The sequence below is a fragment of the Rhincodon typus genome, chromosome 46 (genome assembly GCF_021869965.1).
Source record: "Rhincodon typus isolate 14 chromosome 46, sRhiTyp1.1, whole genome shotgun sequence".
Taxonomy (NCBI): Eukaryota; Metazoa; Chordata; class Chondrichthyes; order Orectolobiformes; family Rhincodontidae; genus Rhincodon; species Rhincodon typus.
The window spans coordinates 7,516,327-7,539,121 of record NC_063377.1 but is presented as its reverse complement, the minus strand read 5'-3'; the positions used below and the strand labels follow the sequence as shown (position 1 = coordinate 7,539,121).

General features: G+C 47.5%; 1 protein-coding gene across 4 annotated transcripts in view; it reads right to left on the bottom strand.

Moving 5' to 3' along the window:
- Nucleotides 1–22,795, bottom strand: part of pip5k1ab (phosphatidylinositol-4-phosphate 5-kinase, type I, alpha, b) — a 50,642-nt gene that overhangs the window by 11,389 nt on the left and 16,458 nt on the right. For 3 of the 4 annotated variants that reach the window (XM_048620390.1, XM_048620391.1, XM_048620392.1), the window contains exons 3-13: nt 21,622–21,708; nt 20,750–20,880; nt 18,595–18,712; nt 17,035–17,187; nt 15,470–15,769; nt 12,383–12,606; nt 11,164–11,247; nt 10,480–10,528; nt 9,833–9,917; nt 3,972–4,124; nt 457–604 (exon numbers count right to left, since the gene is read on the bottom strand). In XM_048620390.1, coding sequence (XP_048476347.1) covers nt 457–604; nt 3,972–4,124; nt 9,833–9,917; nt 10,480–10,528; nt 11,164–11,247; nt 12,383–12,606; nt 15,470–15,769; nt 17,035–17,187; nt 18,595–18,712; nt 20,750–20,880; nt 21,622–21,708 — 1,532 coding nt within the window. The remainder of the gene's footprint in view (nt 1–456; nt 605–3,971; nt 4,125–9,832; nt 9,918–10,479; nt 10,529–11,163; nt 11,248–12,382; nt 12,607–15,469; nt 15,770–17,034; nt 17,188–18,594; nt 18,713–20,749; nt 20,881–21,621; nt 21,709–22,795) is intronic. The other variant, XM_048620393.1, reaches the window with a different exon arrangement.

The window sequence follows — 22,795 nt, the reverse complement described above, 5'->3', positions numbered from 1 at the left end:
AACTGATGAGCAAAGGGGTTGATTTGGAAGTTGGTGGGGGGTGGGGGGTTGCTGACATTCAGTGACAGTCATGTTGATGTCAGATAGAAAGGTGGTGGGGGTTTGGAATGCCCTGCCTGGGAGGGTAGCTGAGGCAGGAAAGCCCACCACTTTTAAAAAGCATGTGGGTAACATTCATGGCTATGGGCCGATTGCTGGAAAGTGGAACTAGTGTAGATTTAGTATACTTTATCAGTGCAGACTCAATGGGCCAAAGGACCTGGTCGGTACTGTATGAATCTATGAGAGACCTCCAAGCAGCAAACAAGTCAACACAGGATCAACCGCAGTGCAGAAAACAGACAAATACTTCCAGTGGTGGGAAACAACTGGATAACTTCTGAAAGAGCTGGCACAACAAACGCGATGGCCTGAATGGCCGCCTCCTTCTGCACTGCGAGATTTAACACAACTAACCTTGAGACTGGAGAGTTTGTTCCTGTGCTGTCCAACCCTCCATGTTCCGCAAGAGATGAATTGGACAAAGTCGTTGCTGCTGAAACACTAGCAGCCTCGTCTAGTGGTGGGGTCCTGGGCAGGATGTCAGGGCGCCCCTGATACGCTCCTGCCAGAAGGGCGACAAAGGTCGGTGTCACCATTTAACAGCAAGTACAGGACACTAACTGAAATGACGCCCGCCACCTCCAGCCTCGCCCACACCTACAGCCAGCCACAAGTTGCGCCTGGCCCAGACAAAGGGAGCGCCAGCTGTGGCAGAGAGGGGAACACGCTCAGACGCACGTTCCACACCCGCTCCAGAGATGTGACCACAAAACCCAGGCCAGCCCATTCCTGCGCTGCCTCTGCACTCTCCATTTTTGAGGCAGGAGTGGGAAGAGATCTGCCCAGTGTCCTCAAATCACAAGGTTCATACTGGAAATGGCATCCCTTTTAAAAAAAAAAGCATGGGTCTGGTGAAAGGAACATAGCACTTACTAACAAGAATTTTTTGTTATACAATTAGAAATCAGGCCTTGGGTCGTGTTGTAGAACAGAGAGACCTAAGGGTTCAGATATGTAATTCTTTGAAGTTTGTGTCATATGTAGACATTTAGCACGCTTGCCTTCAATGCTCAGACCTTTGAGTATAGGAGTTGGGTCGTCTTGCTGAGGGTGTACAGGATGTTAGTGATGCCTCTTCTGGAGCACTGCGTCCAGTTCTGGTCACCCAGTTATAGGAAGGATATTATTAAACTGGAGAGGGTTCAGAAGAGATTTACCACAATGTTGCCAGGAATGGAGGGTTTGAGTTATGGGGAGAGGCTGGATTTTTTTTTCCCCCACTGGAGCGTAGGAGTTTGAGGGATGACCTTATAGAGGTTTATAAAATCATGAGGGACATAGATCAGGTGAATGGCAGGTGTCTATTCCCTAGGGTGGGGGATGCAAGACTAGCGGGCATATTTTTAAGATGAGAGGAGAAAGATTTGGAAAAATTTGGACATGATGGGCAATTATTTTTTTTTTTAAGAACACAGAGTGGTGGGGAATGAACTTCCAGAGGAAGTGGTGGATGTGGGTACAGTTACAACGTTTAAAAGACATTTGGATAAGTACATGAATAAGAAACGTTTGGAGGGATATTGGCCAGGAGCAGGCAGGTGGGACTATTTCAGTTTGGGATTATGCTTGGCACAGAACTGGTCGGACTGAAGGGTCTGTTTCTATCCTGTATGGCTCTATAACGAGATTAAGCCATTCTGCTCTCCAATCCTACGCCACCATTCAATTCGATCATGGTTGATCTGATTGGGGTCGCAGCTCCACTTCCTGTCAATCCCCTATAGCCCTCAATCGTTTACCAAAAACCGAGCAAACTTCGCCTCGAATAAATTCCATGTCCCAGCCTCCACCATCTTCAGGGGAAGAGAATTTTACAGGCTAACAACCCTCGGGAAAAGACAAAACAACTTATCACCATCTTAAAGGGTAAATCTCTTATTTGTAACTGTGTCCCCTTGTTCTAGTCTCTCCCACAAAGGGAAAACATCCTCTCAGCACCCGCTCTGTCAAACTCTCACAGCATTTTGAGTTCTAATAAATTCTTCGACTCCAATAAGTAATGGTCCAACTGCATATTCTTTAAGGATAACCCTTCACGCCAGCAATACATTATCATTACCCCTCTGTGTGCAGACTGAGTGGCACACTTTGTACATTATAATAGCGAGTGCAGCCAATTTCTTTGAAACCCAAAATGTTTTGAGATGTCTAGAGTTTGTGAAGGATGCCATCTAAATGCAAATCTTTCTGAATAGTACAAAGACTGCTGCTCTCCACAGCAACACCTTGACCAGGGTCAATCAGTAGTATATAGCTCCCTTTTGAAATTTTGTACTTTTGCATCTGTCCTGCTGTGTGCAAGGTGTAGAGTTTTGTAATGCGCTTGTACGCTTCAGCAAAATTCAGATCCATTTTTTACTTGGAATACAGCTCACGCCACAAGGAACGGGGGGAGTGTGCCTCCAGTAAGGACCCAGAATTAAGGCCCCATCCACAGTGACAGGCAGGTTCCTTGTTGAGACAACAAGGTGTAGAGCTGGATGAACACAGCAGGCCAAGCAGCATCATAGGAGCAGGAAGGCTGACGTTTCGGGCCTAGACCCTTCATCAGAAAAAGGCTCCTTGTTGAGCTTGTTTCCACTCCAAAGACACTCCTGACACCGGGGAATTACAACTGTAATACTGCAATCCACGCCACAGGTGACCACTGCTGAGAGTTAAGCAACTTGTAGACTTCTTCGGGGTGGCATGGCAGCTCAGCGGTTAGCACTGCTGCCTCAGGGCGTCTAGGACCTGGATTCAATTCCACTCTCTGTCTGTGTGGAGTGTGCACAGTCTCGCTGCATCTCCAAGTGTTCCAGTTTCCGCCTACAGCGCGAAGATGTGTAGGTTAGGGTGGATTGGCCATATTAAATTGCTCCGTAGTGTCCAGGGATGCGCAGGCTAGGCGGATTAGCCATGGGAAATGCATGGTTACAGGGAAAGGGTAAAGGGATAGGTCTGGGAGGGATGTTCTTCAGAGGGTTAGTGTGGACTCAATGGGCCGTACGGCCTACTTCCACATTGTAGGGACCCTACGATTCTGCATGGATCTATATGGAGCTGCTCCACAGCAGATCTCCCAGCTTCACAGGGCCATGGCCAACCAAAGGTTGACGTCCAGGCATGCAAGGAGATGTCAGGCTGGGCAACCAGAGGCTAGGATGAAGAAGTTGGTTCTAAAGGGGGAAAACACGAGGATGGGAGGAACAGAAAGAATGAAGCAATAAGATTTAGGGATGGAATTGCGAAATGTAGGGCCCCTAGGGAGCAGAAAGCATGGCTGCCTTTGGAGGCAACAGCATGGTGGGGTGGGGGAGCTAGATGCAGGGAAAGATGAGATACCGGACTGGACGAGTGCACAGAGCATACAGAATTCTGAGAAAGGGTCACTGGACCGGAAACATTAACTCTCCCTAGGTCTCTCTTGTCTACAACACTACCCAGGGCCCTACTTTTAATTGTATAAGTCCTGCCCTTATTTGTTTTAGCAAATGGAATACTTTGCGTTTATCCAAATTAAACACCTGAGATTAAATTATACTGCAGAGATGGAGAGTGCAGAAAATGTCAGTGACAGCAAGAACTGCAGATGCTGGAGGCAGAGTCACTACACTGTGGAGCTGGAGGAACAGAGCAGGTCAGGCAGCATCAGAGGAGGAGAGTCGACGATTCAGGCCCGGACGCTTCATTAGGACTCCTGAAGAAGGGTCCTGGCCCAAAACGCCAACTCTCCTGCTCCTCTGATGCTGCCTGACCTGCTGCGTTCCTCCAGCTCCACACTGTACAGAGTACAGAAAATGTGCTGACATTCTCTACCCCACCCTCCCATGGTTTGTGGTCCAACCTGGCGGCGATGCCAACCACCTGATCTTCACCCGCGCCGTTACCTGGTTCAATAACCGCTTCGGTGACCTCCTTGTCAACCGTCTGCAATTTCACCTCCTCCATCAGGGTTGGAGGTGGTTGGCCGGCCCCTCCCACTGGTGCCCGGCGTGTGGATGCCATCCCAATTCGGCTCTTCTTCGATGGGGATGGTTTGACTGCATGACGTTAAAAACGAGAAAACAATTAGCAGCACGAACTGGCATCTGCTTATAAAAAATAAAGACTCAATCTGGCACCAGCTGGAACCCGTTCACCCCACCATGACCATGGTCCTGGCAGTGAATGGCAATATCGTGTCAAGAAATGCAGGTCCCTTTAAGGGTGAACCAAAAACAGCTTCAGAGTTAACTGCAAACAGGGGATGCTCGTTGGAGTCTGGACTTAAGAACTGTTTTTGTTTTTGAGGGGCCTCTTGTGCCTCAGTGGTACAGTCCCTACCTCAGAGTCAGGAGACATGGGTTCGAGCGCCACGTGCTCCCGAGGTGTGTCATAACGTTTCTGAACTGCCTGGCTTAAAATAAAAGGTGGGATTTTATCCCCGACTTCCTGCCTCTTTTGTGCCCGCGTGCACTTCGAAATTAGTATGTGGTGTGCACCAGCACCCGCAAGGTCTTTAGAGGGGTGGGCAGCACAGGAGCTGGGGGTGCGTCCCAATTCAGTTTGGGAAAATTGGTCGGCAGGGATGGGTTGGACCGAAGGGTCTGTTTCCATGCAGTGCGACTCTATGACACCAATTCCATTTTGGAGTTAGTCCCCTCCTTCCTTCCCCAGCTTTCTTGCATTGCCCCAGCGTTGCTCCCACTCCAAAAGCTTGTGTTTTCAAATAAACCTGTTGGGCTACAATCTAGTGTCGTGTGATTTTATTTGACCTTGTCCAAACCAGTTCAACACCAGCACATCCACATCATTTGCTCTTTATCATTGCGCGTTAATTCCAAAGCTGGGTGATCTGGTCCTTTATAACATTAAAAGAAAAGAAAAGGGCTGACATTTTCATCAGTGGTGGGGTTTCTGGATTAGTTAAGGATACCGAAGAGAGGAGTAGGAACTGACACTTCTACTGAACGATCGTTTCACGGTTAAACAGTTGGAAAGCTCAGAATGTCTTCTGCTGATTCAGCAGGGGGACACCCGTGTATCAAACACTGAATAACAATCCCACTGTCCAGGGTGAAGGCATCTTCCCTGCGCCCTGAGGTCACCGTGCACTCTCTCTGACCACGAACGTTTCAGCTCAGCGCTGCTGAGATGCAACAGCTGCGGCATGGGCTGAACGAACCAGAGATTGTGGGTTCAAATCCAGTCGGGGCAAATGCTGTTTTGGTTTGATTTATTACTGTCACACGGGTACAGTGAAAAGCATTATTTTGCATGGTGGAGAAGGCACATTAGAATTCCCTCCCTAACAGCATTGTGGGTCAACCCAGCAGTTCAAGAAGGCAATTCACCACCACCTTCTCAAGGGCAACTAGGGATGGGCAAAGAAATGCTGGCCCAGCCGGCAACACCCACATCCCATAAATGAGTAGGGAATAGAAAATATGGCCTAACAGCCTTCATCGATCGTGGCAATGATTATAAAAGTTGACAAGTCATGTCGCAGCTGTAAAAAAAAAAAAAAAAATACTTAGTTAGGCCACATTTGGAGTATGGTGTGTAGTTCCGGTCACAACCCCGTTGGAAGGAGAGGCTGCAAAAGAGGTTTACCAGGATGTTGCCTGGATTGGAGTATATTAGCCACAAGAGGAGGTTGGACAAACTTTTATGTTCTATGAAAAAAAAATCCAAGACTGAGGGATGACCTGATAGAAGTATAGAAAATTACAAGAGGTGTGGATAGGGCTGGATTGTCGGGAGTCTTTCTCCCCAGAGTGGAAATGTCAAATACTAGGTTTAAGATGAGAGGGGAGAAGTTTAAAGGGGACAAGTGCTTTTTCAAAAAAAAAAAGAAGAGGGTGATAGATGCCTGGAACACGCTGCCGGGGGCGTGTGGTGGGTGGTGGGGGTGGTGTTGGCAGAAGCAGATACAACAGCAACATTTGAGAGGCATTTAGACAGACACATGGACAGGCAGGGGATAGAGGGACACAGACCACGGGCAGGCAGATGGGATGAGTTTTGAACAGCATCGTGGCAGGCATGGTGGTCTGAAGGAGCTGTGCTGTACTGCTCTAGGTCAGTCACTAGTTTGCTAGCCTACTTCAATATGAGCCTGCCACTCAGATCCAGTCCCACATGGGCTGGTCTGCCTGCATGGACTATGGCCATGCGACACTGAGGAACAAGCAGGATAATTCTGTGCCCTGGACTTGCCTTTTTTTTTTAAAAAAAAAATCTTGCCTCCAGCGGAGATTTGACGGGCCAGGCTTGCTCAGAGAGGGAGGGGGAAAGACAGCGGCGTGTGGGGAACACAAGTGGGATGGACAGCCTGCTGGAATGCAAAGAGCTGTGCCAGCGAAGCACGAGAACACAGCTGGAGCCCATGCGGGCTCAGTTTTCCCATGCGTTTGGACACTAGGAGCAGCCAAACGCTCCCCCCTCACCATCCGTACAGCTGCTGCTTGGCATTCAGAACAGTGGCGAGAGTCGCACTGCCCAAAGGCACCTGCCTTGCAATCGTCAGAGCAAAACGCAAGAATTCCAAACATCAAAAGGTCACACAGTTTTGGATTTAAAAGAAAAGGTGCTGTTGGCTTGGCAAATCAACTCTGATCGGCCAATCACTTGACATGGAGGAAGCACCCTGCTAACTGAGCAGCAGTGCAGGCCTGAACAATCCCTTTCGTTTGCAGAGAACAGGCCCCTGCAGATGAACATGCATCGCTTTCAGTGAGCGAGCTCTCCGTTCCTGGAAATTCAGAATTCTTGCGTGTCTTGACGAGAGCAACATGACCAGCTCTGGCAACGTGCCTCTCTCTTTGAAAATATTCCAGGAGCATTTTTACTCTGCAACTGCTTAAAAATTTTGCAAAACTCGAGTGCAGTGTCACCTACTTGCTCTACCTCATCTTCTTTCCTACTCTTCTCAAACATGGTGTTGCTCTGCGCTAAGTGCCTTGACCCTTCACCTAGGTTTCTCAATAAAAAACACATTGAACAGAGACAGAATGCTAGGTGACAAATCGTAATTCTTTACCATAACCGTATCAATACAACAAGATAAAAAGTAACTTCTGCTAAGACACCTTATTGATAAAACTCAATCTGGACAAGGCCAGCATTCTGAAAGGTTGCAGGGAATGGGAGATGAAGCAGGAGAGGCATGGTGGCTCAGTGGTTAGCACTACAGCCTCGCAGCGCCAGGGACACGGGTTCGATTCCACCTTCGGGCGACTGTCTGTGTGGAGTTTGCACGTTCTCCCTGTGTCTGCGTGGGTTTCCTCCGGGTGCTCCGGTTTCCCCTCTCAGTCCAAAGATGTTCAGGGTAAGGTGGATTGGCTGTGCTAAATTGCCCGTAGTGTCCAGGGATGTTTAGGTTAGGTGGGTTAGACATGGGGAAATGCAGGGCTAGGGGAATGAGTCAAGGTGGGAAGCTCTTTGGAGGGGCGGTGTGGACTTGTAGGCCTGAATGGCCTGTTTCCACACTGTAGGGATTCTATAATTTCTACGAGAGAACATCTCCTCCAGACATTTCAGTGTCATCTTGGAAGCACGAGACAGGGTTAGCGGGGAAGCAAGCAGTTTAACAATGGATTCAGCCTTTGTTCAGTTGCCATTGTTTTCCACTTGCACGTCACAAATCCTTGAAAACAAGCCCTGACGTGGAAATGTATTTACAGCATCAATCTGTACTTGTATAGTAGCTTAATTTTGAATATACCCTGTGGTGTTTCACGGAATCAATAATGGACAGCTAGAGGAGGGGACAAGCAAGCATACTCCAACAGGTCGGGTTTAAGGTGAGTCTTACACCAGTAAAGACAGAGAGAGAGATGCACAAAGGCTGAGGTTTAGTGAAGGAATTCCAAAGCTCAGCTCCCCAGGAAGCCGAGAGCACAGTTGCCAGTGGTGGAGCGACAGAAATCAGGGTAGTAAGAGGCTGGAACTAAAGGAGCGTAGAGGTGACAGAGATAGGGGGCTGGAGGAGGTGACAGAGATAGAGAAGGGGCTTAGGGGGCCGTAGGAGGTGACAGAAATAGGGGAGGGGGTGTAGAGGGCTGGAGGAGGTGACATAGTTAGGGAAAGGGTGTAGGGGCTTGTCAGTTACCAGAAAAGTGGACAGATTTGTGGTATCAGAGCAGTGTGTTGCAGCATCTAAAAAACCATGGCTTTCAGCATCCCAGAAATTAAGTGGGTAGAATTTCTGCTCGTCCAGTTGTAGAGCAGCCTGCCGATCCTGGGACGGGAGGGGATGTTGAGAGTAGGTGGCAAGTAGAGCTGGACGCTGTCTTTGCACGTGTAGGACGTCTTGCTGCTTTTTTTGGAAGAGGGGCGATTAATTTTTGTTTCGGAGGGGAGGGTTCCAGGCTGTCTCTTTCATGGACTTCACAATATCACAGAAATTATTATCGCACAAGCAGGCCATTCAGGCCATCAGCATTTACAAGGCCCCTTCTGACAGACCTGTGTATCTGGTCAGGTGGATCCCACAGGGAAATAAAGTCGGAATTGAGCCTTGATCTTGTGGAATGAGCTTGATAGACTGAGTGGGTTTCTGCTGCAGCAAGTGTATCACACCCCAATCCTCCCACTGGGAGTAAATTCTACATTTGCCCTGCTCTCCAGCTGATGATCGTTCTCCTGACTTCCCAATTGGATTTATTAACAACCATCTCATATAACCCCTCAGTTCCAGTCTCTCTGACACAAGTACGGTGGATCAACCATTGTCCCCCTCATCTCTCTCTTTTGTAGTGAAAAGAGCCAGAAACCACTCAGCCCCTCCTGACGGCATAGGCCCATCCCTCTGTGATTATGCTGCGGCTTTAACAGGTTATTTTGTTCTGTTTGATTTTGAAGAGAGGTTGTAAGACAGCGGTTCCGAGCAGTCTACCAAAACTGCCTGAGTGAACAGCTTGGAAGGCCTTGTGGCATTTGTCTACAGTTGGAACAATAGAAGCAGCCTGGATGGGTGTGGCCAGCTCTCACAAACCAGACTTTCTCGTCTTTTTTTTTTTAAGAAAGTTTGTAGGTTCAGCAGTTGTTATTGTGGGCCTTGAGGAAGTGGAGGCTGCTTTTCCCCTCTCTCGATTCCAGCCAAAAGCTAGGGGTATCTTGTCCTCGGCTGCTGGATTGCATGTGAAACAAACTCTGTTTTTCTGAATTTGCCTTTTTGTCACAGGGTGTGTTTATGGGCTGTTACTACACTGGAACAGGTAATTAGTAACACATTGAACAGAGACAGAATGCTAGGTGACAAATCTTAATTCTTTACCATAACCGTATCAATATAACAAGGTAAAAAGTAACTTCTGCTAAGACACCTTATTGATAAAACTCAATCTGGACAAGGCCAGCATGTGTCTATTATTCCATTAAGTTTTCCAATAGAGTGAAGTTATTCTAAATTCCTCTTCCTTTAGCTGTAATTTATCTATAGTGTTTAAATAAATGGTGTTTTGCTTAACGTCGAGGAGTTTGACAAGTGACATTACATCTGGAACACAGCACTTTACATTAGCGTTAAAGATAGGAAAAAGTTAGGGGCTAGGCTACCTTCCTAAAATATATAGAGGGGGGTTCTGGTCTGGTCCATAACACCTCCCACCAGACATCACCTCACACCCTCCAAACGCAGATCCTCCAGTGGCAGGATGACAGAATTACACTTCTCAGTATGGACTGAGGGACATGTAAACCAGAGATATATCAATAGGAAGCGCCCAACAGCTTTTCAGATTAAAACTGAATAATGGATATTTACGGGGTATCTTTTTGAAGACCGTGTTGCACATGAAACGCTGAAATCGCTCGGCGTAAAAACCTGGCCTGTGCACTGATACTGTATCCTGAAACAAAGCGAGAGACAGAGAGGAGATAGGTTACCAGCAGGAAAAGACACCGTCCAACAAACACGAACCAATGCACGAGTAAATACCCATTATAACTACTCTAAGGCTGAGACAGGCTGCACTGCATCCTCCTCCATCAAAATGCCTGTCTCTCCTGCAGCCTTGATGGGAATAAATACAAGAGGAAGTGCTGGAGGGTCAGTAACCAGAGGCTGAAGAAATCAGGCAAGAGAAGGAGGACAATATTTTCAAGATTGAGAGATCTAAAATGCGCGCCGAAAGGGGGCAGAATCAGATTCAACAGGAGCTTTCAGAAAGGAAATCAGATGGGGAAAAGAGTCAGGAGGTGGGACTAACTTAAAAAGCTCTACCAAAGGGCTAGCATAGACACAAAGGATCAAATTGCCACCCTCCCCCAACTCGACATAGCAGTCTAGATTTTGCTTCATTCAGCAAACACATTTTAAATTCATGCTGAAGTCCATTTCGTGACAGAACTGCCAGTGGCACCAGGGCAGCCCCTGCTTTTATAGAGACAGGACCAGTCCTTCCTACTCACCCCATCATGTACAAGGGCCTTCCAAGAGTGTTCCAGCTTCTTTATAAATCTAAAACAGTGGGGGGAAGACAATGTTACAGTGGAACAAAACACACGGACAAGGGTTTTCAACATGGCACATCGGGAGTGAACGACTGCATCACAAGTCCTTTAACACCAAATCCAGCTCACACTCCAGTCCAGTGAAGGGGCTGTAATGGAGCATCAGACAGAATTAAACAAGGAGATACATCAGGATATAAAGGAGAGGTGGCAAAAGTTTGAGTGAGGTGGGGCTAAGAGATTGGGAGGGAGTTTAGGAGGCTGGAGGAGGTGACAGAGATAGGGATGGGGTATATGGGACTGGAGGAGGTGACAGATAGAGGGCAGTGTAGCAGCTGCAGGAGGTTATAGAGATAGACAGTTGTGTAGCGGCTAGAGTCGGTTACGGAGATAGATGGTGGTATAGCAGGTGGAGGAGGTTATAGAGACAGAGGGCAGCGTAGTGGCTAGAGGTGGTGACAGAGATAGGGAGGGGTGTTGACGCTGGAGGAGGTGACAGAGATAGGGAAGGGGCGAGGGCCCTGGAGCAATTTTAACACAACAATGAGAATCTGTAATCCTAGGTGTCATTAGATCAGGAGTCAAAGTGATGAATTCCAGAAATGTGCAGTGTTAGGACAGAAGCTTTTTGAAGCCACTTACCTATATGATTGTAAGATGTCTATGATGCCAATGTACAACATAAGGCGCTCGCCTTTGGAGTTCCGAGCTGGGATTCCCCCCATTCTGAAACAACACAATGAACAGCATCATCCTTCAGATTCAAATAACACGGCCCATCTGCCACCAAGCTGTGTGCAAAATTCCATGATGCACTTGCTTTTTTCCCTAGTACCTTTTACAAACTCAGGATGGAATACTGCATTCAATTCTGGTTTCCCTGCTCTGGGAAAGATATACTTAAACTTAAAAGTGTACAGAAAAAGAATGACAAGGATGTTGCCAGGGTTGGAGGGTTTGAGCTATAGAGAAATGCTGAATAGGTTGGGGCTATTTTCCCTGGAGCGTCGGAGGCTGAGGGGGTGACCTTCTAGAGGTTATAAAATCATGAGGGACATGGATAGGGTAAATAGCCAAGGTCTTTTCCCCAGGGTGGGGGAGTCGGTAACTAGAGGGCATAGGTTTAAGGTGAGAGGGGAAAGATTTAAAAGGGACCCGAGGGGCAATGTTTTCATGCAGGGGTGGTGCATGTATGGAATGAGCTGTCAGAGGTGGTGGTGGAGGCTGGTACAATTACAACATTTAAAAGGCATCTGGATGGGTACATGAATAGGAAGGATTTAGAGAATACAGGCCAAATTCTGGCAAATGGGACTAGATTAGCAGGGTTAACACAGTGTGGAGCTGGAGGAGCACAGCAGGCAGGCAGCATCAGAGGTGCGGGAAAGATCTGAAGAAGGGTCCCGACCCGAAACATCAACTTGCCTACTCCTCTGACGCTGCCTGGCCTGCTGTGCTCCTCCAGTTCTACTCTGTGTTATCTCTGACTCCAGCATCAGCATTTCTTACGATCTCTAAATCAGCGGGGTCACTGCTTTAACAAAGAAAACATAGCAAGCAGTTGCTGTACAGGAAGCTCCTGCGACCAGTTGTTGTGTGTGGGTTTTTTTTTTAAGAAAGTCTTTTTAAACGACAAACAGGACTTCTTGCAAGCATCACCCACCCCCAGTCAGTACCAACATGGTGGTCACAGACTCTTTGAGACCATGAGCGGAGATCACCCCCACAGTGGGGCGAGGCCAGCTCAAGGGACCTTCCGAGTCCGTGTGAAGCGACAGGATCTAACACCCTGAACTTAACCCTGCTTCCTGTCCAACCCGAAGCATGCTCTAAACCGACGGGGCGCAAGACACAAACTCACAGTTCGTCCGTCTCTCCTGTTCCCCCCAGTCTCGATTCGCCCTGGATGGCCTCCACTGCCGTCGAGTACAGGGACCGCTGGCCTGCCGGTCTCCGGGCGTCCGACGGGCCGATGCCATCTGTGCCACCCTGGGGCCCCTCGGCCCCCCGCTCCCGGCTGGCAATATCCATGTTGTGGATCCCGACCAGCAAGCTATAGTCCATGATTTTGAAGCTCTGAAGCACCTACGTCGGGAATACAGCAGTTTGAGAAAGTGAGGGAGAGAGAGAGAGAGACACAGGGAATGGATTTGCCAGATCATATTGTCGAAACGATAAATACTCTGGAGGCAGTAGGTGTAAAAGCAGGACTGAAATCACCCAGTGCGGGCTGCACACCATCCTAACTTGAGAATAATATCACCATCACCGTCACTCGGTCAAAATCCCAGAATTTAAACAAGACATGAGGGGCAATTTTTGTTTGTCCACAGAGGGTGGTTCGTGTGTGTGGAATGAACTTCCAGAGGAAGTGGTGGATGCGGGTACAGTTACAACGTTTAAGACGACATTTGGAGAAGTACGTGAATAGGTAAGGTTTGGAGGGATACGGGCCAGGAGCACGTAGATGGGCCTAATTTAGTTTGGGATTATGGTTGGCATGGACTGATTGGATTGAAGGGTCTGTTTCTGTGCTGTATAACTCTATGACTCCACCTCCATAATAGTACTGCGGGTGTCCCTACACCAAATGGATTGCAGCAGCTCACCATCACCTTTGTCGGGGTGGGCAAAGGATGTCACGTCCCACGTGAAAACATTTCAAGGAAGACTGTCAACACTCCAGGCCAATGGGCTCAACAGAGGAGTCAGAAGGAAGCTTTCCCATATAAAGAATCTTGTTTCTTTCTACACATTGAGCACTTGACGAGATATCAAAGGACAGGGCAAGGGAGGTGACAGACATCGGCTGTGATCTAATTGAATGTTTGAGGAGGTCCTCCTCTGTCACATCCCCAGCATTTTGGCTGGAGCAAGTCTGAAAGCATGATACAGCAACAAACAGAGTCGAGGGGCCAGGATTCACTTTCAACTTACTTTATTGCTTCCAAACCAATGAATCGAGAAAAGCACTGTCCACTGTGCAGCACAAAGCCACGACGGCAGGATGGTAAGCAGGTCCAATTCCAGACCGGGGCTCAGTCTGAACCTCAGCCATCCATAGGAACAGAAAGCAGCGTTATAAACCCTCCACAGCCTTTTCTTTTCGCGGGTTGGACAAGTCCAGCAACTGTTGCCCGTCCCAAAAGCCGTCTAACTAAGTGCATCCCCAGCACCATGTAACCACAGTGCCATGGAGTCATGTATAGGCCACAGCCGTGCAAAGGTAGAAGACGTCCTTCCCTAAATGAGGCGAGTGAAGAGTAGACGGGTTTTTACAACGATCAAGTCACAGTCGCTATTGAGACTAGGTTTCAATTCCAGAGTTTACTCAGTGAATTTAAAATCCACCAGCTGCTGTGGTGGGATGTGAACTTGATGCCAGATTTAATCTTCCACCCCTTACGTCCCCGAAAAGGTGGTGGTTCGTGAATCGCTGCAGTCCCTGTGGCTTTGTTATGCTCACGGTGCCGTTAGCTCCAGGACATCGATCCAGCGACAGTGAAACCATGGCCGATATCATTGAGTTAGGATGGCATGTGGGGTGGACAGGGGAATATGCAACTGGTGGTACTCACATGCATCTGCTGCGCTCACAGAATCCCCACATTGTGCAACCATTTGGCCATTCAAGTCCACGCTGACCCTCTGAACAAACAGACCCAGCCCCCTAACCTATTCCCTGTAGCTCCACATTTCCCCCGTTCAACCCATGCACCCTGCACATCCCTAGACACTACAGGCCAATCCACCTTAGCCTGCACATCCTCGGATAAACTGTGGAATGGAACTGGAGCACTGGAGGAAACCTACGCAGACATGGTAGGTTTGCAATGTGCAAACTCCACACAGACAGGCAGTCACCCAAGGGTGGAATCAAACCCGGGTCTCTGGAGCTGTGAAACAGCAGTGCTAACCACTGAGCCACCATGCGGCTCATCCTTTTAGAGGGTAGGCGTGGTATATTTGTGGAAGGTGCTATCAAGGGAGTCTTGGCCAGTCGCTGAAGTGGGACAGAAGTGAAGGAAATATGAAGGTGAACAGGGGGGCGATGAAGCAGACTGGTGTCTATCGATCGAGCCTCTGGAGTTGCACTCATTCCAGCTTCAGCAGCCAGTAGTTTGGTAAGAAACAGCACTTTTTTTTTCCCCAAATAAAGAACACAACAAGGAGTTGGCAGTCAAGCAGCAGACTCAGGCCTGACATTGCAAACCCTGAAATCTGCGAATGAGCAGGTGTCAATTGCATGATAGTATTGGAGCTCGCAGCCTCTGGCATCAAACTTTACTCCACTGAGAAAAGAGACACAGACTAGGAGAAGGAGGAGGTCACTGTGCTGCTGCTACCATCCTGTTAGATCACTTCACAAGGCTGGACAAGATCTCTGAAGAGAGGGTTCAGAGACAGCTTGTTGAGAGTGCTCAACACCACTGCCAGAGGCTCCAGACAGGCGAGAAAGGGAGGAACCGTTGAAAGGGCCAAAACCGGCACTTTGGTGCAGGGAGTTTCACAGGCTTAAAATAAAAATCAGCAAAACAAACAACGCTGACGTTGAGGAGCAACTTGAACAGTCAGGATTTGGAATGCGCTGACTCAGCACATGGAGGAGTTTCAGTGCAAGTATTCGAAAGGGAGTCAGGCTGTGAGAGTAAGGAGAATATGCAAGGTCATGGGGGAGAACAGCTGCAGACTTAAAGGGCTGAACGGCCTCCTCCTGCACCGTAATCGCTCCGTGACTTGAGGCAATAGCGCAGCAAGTGATTTACCCTAGCCGAGAGCACCGCAGAGCATCCAGGGGCATGGGGAGCTCACATTATTACAAAGGAAGATTATGCAGGATTACGGGGAGAAGGCAAGGGACGGGCGAAGACCAGGAGGAAACCCAACACCAATGTGCAGCTCATACAGACTCCTTTGGCGTGGCAAGCGGAAGGGTGGCGGTACTAACCAAACAGTCTCTCTGAATCGTTTTACATAAGGCACTGTGCATGTCGGTATCGAGGAAGAGGCCATCCGGGATGTCCTGCATGAAGTCGAGGTCTTTGAAGGTGGGCCGCGGTTTCTCGCGCTCTTTCTGCGAGGCCCTGCGCTTGTACGTCGACCCTTTCAGGTCGTATTTCAAATGCATTTTCATCACCCGGGGCAGCAGGTTGTTCATGACCACCAGTCGAATGTTGTTACCGCCTGACTGGATGCAGTAGAGCCCAAAGAACTTGGGCAGCAGCGTGCGAGGATTCTGGTTCAAGTTCTGTCGGGGGAAAGAGATAGCATGAGATGTTCCTTAAAAAGCAAAGCTCGTATTTAAATGGCACTTTACAACAATATGCACACCTATTTTGTACCTAGCACACTCTAAAACACCACCTGAGATTACCAAGGAACAAATATTGGACAAAATTTGACATGGTCGCATGAGGAGGTTTCAGGATAAGTGACAGGCCAATTTTAAATATTGTCTTATAGCAATTTTTCAGTGCAGCACAAGCACAAACTATTTTCCTACTCCACAGACCAGTCCCCTCCAAGGTTGAAACAGGATTTTAAACCATTCCCCAGCATTCTTGATCACAACTATAGCATGCACATACATGTACACACATTTACTTAATCAATACACCAACTGTGAATTCAATATGACCAATATCAATCAACAACGGACTAGAATTCCACAGTTATGTAACTCAGGGTCGAACAGCTATTTAAAATACCCTCGTGTATACTCGTGTATCCCCGGGTGATCCCTGTGCAAAGGTTCAGGCCATCAGGAATACAGGGGAATAAATGGCCTGATTGATCTCAGATGGCTTCGTAGTCTATGTGTGAAAAATCCGAGACAACAGAGAGAGAGATCGTAGAATCCCTACAGTGCGGAAACAGGTCATTCGGCCCATCAACTCTGCTCCGACCCTCTGAAGAACATCCCTCCCAGACCCTACACCCCTACCTTATCCTGGTAACCCTGCATATTCCATGGCTAATTCACCCTAACCTGCACATCCCTGTACACTATGAGCAGCTTAGCACGGCCGATCCACCCTAACCTGCACGTCCCTGTACACTATGAGCAGCTTAACACGGCCGATCCACCCTAACCTGCACGTCCCTGTACACTACGAGCAACTTAGCGCAGCCGATCCACCCTAATGTGCACATCTTTGGACTGTGGGAGGAAACCGGAGCAGTTGGAAGAAATCCACGCAGACACGGAAATGGGAGGGAGGATAGGGAAACTCCACACAGACAGTTGCCCCAAGAGTGGAATCAAGCCCGGCGTCCCTGGTGCTGTAAGGCAGCAGTGCTAACCACCGAGCCACCTGGATTTTTATTTTTCAACACAGCCATGGAACTTGGGCATCACTGGCTAGGTTGCTATTCGTTGCCTTTTAAAAAGAGAAGTGGTGGTGAGCTACCTGCTTGAACTGCTCCAGTCCGTGCAGTGTAGGTAGGGGGCACCATTCCAAGAGGAGCTAATCGGCCTAACAGAAGGGAGAAAATGCTTCAAGTAAAACTCACCATGTAATACCCAGGTAATAGCTTCTGTAAAAACTCCGCCTCCTTGTGCTGAACCGTTTTAATGATAAATTCATCATCAGCAGACACGTAGAAGACAGAGCCACTAGCACCGGGGTTAGACAGCTCAATTAGTGGTTCGTTACATAGAGAATACTGCCGGTGAGAGGAGAGAAAGGGAAAAAAGCTTCAATTTACAGAGTGTCTGTCCAGAATGCAAAAATCATCACCAAGATCCCTCCGCCCGAAGACAGCCACTCCCGCGACATCACGCCAACATTAAATGTCAAGTTCATTTCAAGTTCTGGGGGAAGCATGGCTACAGTTGTGATCAGTCTGCAAATTCCTTTGCAAATCGGAATTTCTGATAACCATTTAATAGCCTGCAAGTTACAATTGTTAACATTGCACTGCAGCTGTACGGAGACCATGCTGTTTTAAGTCACCAGAATTGCTGATTCGCAAAGATGTTTACAGACGTACAACGTTGCAGAAGCTTCCTGCATTCCTACCAGTTTAAAATGTAAGGAAACATTACGGCCTGATTCCTTGTCTTTCGTTGGAATGAATTTTCTTACAGTCAGGTGCAAGTCTCTCACCTGTGATGCGTGGACTGCAATGCCCACCTAGGCATGGGGTTGCACATAAATACAGTCTTTAATTTAAAGATGATCAGCAAATAAGTCCGGGCACGATACTATCCTATCACTTTCTTTGATTTGATTCGCTGTTGTCACATGTACCTAGGTACAATGAAAAGTTTTGTTTTGTGTGCAGCACAGGCAGATCACACCATACAAAGTGCGTTAGGGTAATAGAACAGAGCGAGGAATACAATATTACGGCTGCAGAGAAGGTGCGCAGAGAACGAGATCAACATTAAATTTAAAATTTGAGAGGTCCATTCAGAAGGCTAATATTAGCGGGGAAGAAGCTGTTCTTGAATCTGTTGGTGCGTGCGTTTGAGCTTTTGATGGAAGGGGTTGGAAGAGAAGAAAACCAGGGGGATCTTTAATTATGTTGGTTGCCTTCCTAAAGCAGCGAGAAGTACAGGTGGAGCCAGTGGATGGAAGGTTGGTTTGCTGTCATGCTCCAATGAATCCCTGCTCCCTCAGTCAGTCCTTGCACCCGTTCTCCTGTAACTCACACATACCTACAACAGTTATTGCCCGTGTCTGATTCCCACCAGATCTGTTTTCTCAACCTCAGACCGCATCATCACAGTTGTGTCAAGGCACTTGACTCCAACACTGCCTGTCGCGCTCACCTACCCATCACAATTACCTACACACACACACACACACACACAATTTGAAAATCCCAACGCATTCCTCACTGCCCAGCGCATAACCCCCACCGCAAGCAAATTTGTAGCCTACAAAATGCTGCCGCCTGGATTCTTCACCCATACTTGCCCTGTCTCACTACCAATCTCTCAGGCTCCTCCCAAACATGCAACTCAATTTTTAAAATCACCAATCTTCACCCTATGCCCGGGCAATGAGCCCTTCAAATACAATCGCGCTCCCGCCACTACTTCAGAGACTAACCACTGACACTTACCAGATAGTCATCGGGGCGAATTCCAAACAGCTCCCGGAAATACCGGAATGCCACAGGCGCGTAGGTTTTGAACCGGAAATCGGCGTAGTGATGGGCTGGTGTCAAGTTGCTTCCTTCACTAAAGATCCAAAACAACAAAGCAAAGTTTAACATTCCAAACGTAGACTGCGACTGTCATAGTGTCAAAGGCTTGGATGGGGAGTAATTTGTTAAGTGTGTACACGAAAACTTTCTTATTCAATATGTGGATGTACCTGCAAAGAGAATGAGCAATACTTGACCTTCTGTTGGGAAATAAGGCAGGGAAAGAGACTGAGGTGGCAGTGAGGGAGTACTTTGGGGCCAATGATCACAATGCTAATAGTTTTAAAATAGTTATGGGAAAGTTATAGAAGTGCGCAAAGTTCTAAATTGGAGTAAGGTCAATTTTGATGGCATTAGACAGGAACTTTCAAAAGTTGATTGGGGGGGCATTATTCGCAGGTAAAGGGACGACTGGGAAGTGGGAGGCCTTTAAGAATGAGATAACGAGTTCAGAGACAGTATGCTCCTGTTAGTGTCAAGAGATTGAGGCTCTGTCAAGAAAAAGGAGCTGGCATGTATCAGGTATAGACAACTGGAATTGAGTGTATCCCTAGAAGAGTACAAGGGCGGTAGGAGTATACTTAAGAGGGAAATCAGGATGGCAAAAAGGCGACGTGAGATAGCTTTAGCAAATAGAATTAACAAGAATCCAAAGAGATTCTATAAATACATTATGGGCAAAAATGTAACTAGGGAGAGAATAAGGCCCCTTAAAGTTCAATGTGGCTGTCTACGTGTGGAACTACAAGAGATGGCCGAGATCCTAAATGAATATTTTGTATCAGTATTTACAGTGGAGAAAGACATGGAAAGCTAGGGAACTTGGGGAAAGAATTAGTGTGTCTTGAAAAGTGCTCATATTACAGAAGAGGTAATGCTGGGGGATCTTAAAACGCATAATTGGTAGTTAAATCCCTGGGACCTGAACTTTGTGGGAAGCTAGGGAAGAGATTGTTGGGCCCCTTGCTGAGATGTTTGTATCAAAAATAGCCATGGGTGAGATGCCAGAAGACTGGAGGATGGCTAACGTGGTGCTATTACTTAAAAAAGGTGGTAAGAAAACACCAGGGAACCATAGTCCAGTGAGCCTTACGCCAGTGGTGGGTAAGTTGTTGGAGGAGATTCTGACAGACAGGATTTACATATATTTGGAAAGGCAAGGACTAATTAGGGTTGGTCAGGATGGCTTTGTGTGCGGCAAATCACATCTCACCAACTTGATTTAGTTTTTATGAAGAGGTGACAAAGAAGATTGATGATGGCAGTGGCAGACATTGTCTACGTGGACTTCAGCAAAGCGTTCAACAAGGTTCCACATGGCAGACTGGTTGTAAGGGTTAGATCACATTGAATCCAAAGGGAGCTGGCCAAGACCCATCAGGGACTTGTGTGTTTCAGTCAAGTCGGGCTGTACTCCTCAACACCAGCATTTTAAGAGTCTAGCTAGACCAGTTTTCCTCACAAGGCAACCTGCCCCTTCTAAATATTAGTCTAGTGTCCGCAACATCTCAGTTTTTCTCTCTCTACTTCCAAACTGATTGTCATCTACCTTCCCCTTAATGCATCTGTTATTCATCTCAGACACTCCTGTGAGAGAAAGTCCCACATTCTCCACACTCCTGGACTGAATTCCAAGGAGGCGATGGCCTAGTGGTATTTTCGCTGGACTGTTAATCCAGAGACGCATGTTCTGAGGGACTGGGTTTGAATCCCGCCACGGCAGATGGCAAAATTGAAACCAAAAATTTTTTTTAAAACCCGGAAATACGAGTCTAATGATGGCCATGAATCCGTTGTCAGAAAAAACCCATCTGGTTCACTAACATCCTCTAAGGAAGGAAACTGCCATCCTTACAGGTGAAGCCAGACCCACAGCAACGTGGTTGGCTCTTAACTGCCCTCTGGACAATTAGGGATGGGCATTAAATGCTGGCCTGGCCAGCGATGCCTTCATCCCACAAATGAATAAATCCAACCAGGAAACTGTTTTATATGTGACTGTCGTGTCTCAACAGCCTGTAGATTTGCATGCGAGTTCTTATCCAGGCAAGCTGCCTGTTGAATCCCTTACCTCGGGAAGAAAACGCTCTCCACCACATAGAAGTCTTGCATGAGGACGTCACGCTCGGGCTTAGTGCTGAGGCTCCCAACCGTGTGTGTGATCCCCAGCTGAATGGCACCTCGGAGGGCAGAGGAGGTCGTCTGTGGTGGAAAAACACACACGAGATCAGAAGCAAGAAGCAGGAACTCGCACGAAGTCCAGAAACAAGAATGACATTGGCTCATGTCCACGACATTCCTCAACCTAACATGCATTTAAACGAGGCGAGTGATGTTTTTTCTCCCCTTCTCTTGTGCTGTGATCCACTCGAGAAAGCATGCCTTGCTGCATAAAAACCATAGCAAAATGGGTCAGCGAAGTGTGCAGGATTTACCACAGGGCAGCTCTATCCTTTCCCAACACTGTGCTATGGGACAAGAGACAACCATTCAGCCCATCGTGAATAGTCAGCTCTTCGAAACTAAACCCATTCGCCCATTCTATCCGATTCAACTTTGGGAAACTGGTGTTGAATTTGATTCCACCGCCTTCTTAATCATGAACACATGCTGAGTGAAGTTGGGTGGCCTTCAGCATCTTGGGTTTTTAAGGTTGGGACAAAGGGGTTGAAGCATCGAAAGGCCATCGGCTTTCGCAGCCCGCTTATCTGGGTATGGATGGGAAGTGGATATCATCGATGATAAGACGGCCAATAATGATAGCCACCGAGCAGCATCGGACTGAGTGTCACAAGTGAAGGCATGGTGCAGTATAATGTCTGGGCCTTCATCTCTCTCACACACAAGCCAACCAGCTGCAACACACATGCAACGGGACTCCAATGCGCACAAGCTCTGAAGCGGGAGAGAGGCAAATATAGAGTCTCAGGAATAGACGTTCACCTTTTTGTACGTAGTCTCCCCAGTGGAATCCACTCGTCGGTGGCCTATCTTCTTCAACTGCGTGCCGTACGAAGAGGCGGAGGCCATCTGCCAACAAGAAAGCAAGCCAAGTTGAAGGCAATGCTGTGGGGTCCAATGTAGGTCATTCATGTTGCATTCCAGAAAGTAAGTTTCCATAACTGAAGCGTTCAGCAGTTGCACCCTCTGAAATTCACTTTCTCGTGCTTGTGGACCCAAGCAAACCCCCTCAAAATATATCAAGAAGATAACCTGGACTCCAACTTTTTCTTATTTTAAAGGGAAGTGCCAGGTGTTGTGTTCTGGATGTAATTCAATTGGTCAAACTACCAGGCATGAAGCAAAACACTATTCATACATTATAGTTAAAATACAACCAAAGAACAAACAAATTGGAATAACTACACTCTATTGGAAAACATAACAGAATAATAGATTATTTTACTACGAAACAGTAACTGTTCCAATTATAGTAAAATCCCATAAACACACCCTTGGCAAAGGCAAATTCGGTAAAAAAGATGGTCTCACAGGCAATTCTCCAGTCCAGGAGGGGAAAAACATCAACAGAGAACTCAAAGAGAAAGAGAATAGCAGGGAGAGATGAACTGCAGCTTCCAAACGCAGCTTCAAGGCCCCAGCAACAGCTACTGAAAAACTAAATCCCTGGGTCTGTTCAGGCTGCTTCTATTGTTCCAACATTTAAATTAAAAAAACCCAAGGCCTCACAAACCGTTTACTGGCCGAGTAGACTGATTGGCACCTATCCTTACCTTTCTTTTATGTAAAAAAAACTAGGACTAAATACTCCTCTCAAAGCCAGAGTATTGACACACTCGCTCTCTTGGTAAAACCTTCACTGAATGTAAAATGACAGGCACTATATAAATGTCTTTCTGCCTACAGAGCTCAGTTCTGGAGGCCCCCTCTCAACCATCTTCTCATCCCTGTCCTCCTCCAAACATGTTCCATATAAATATTTTCAACCGTGCTTTCAATCATCTACTTTCTTAACATCTCACACAGCTAACACTCTTGTGAAGCACTTTGAGATGTTTCAGTCTGTTAAAGGCCGTACATAAATGGAAAATCTTGTTTGGTTTCTAAAAACCCACCTCTTCCTTTTATGGCTTCAAACCTCTCTGACCCCCAATCC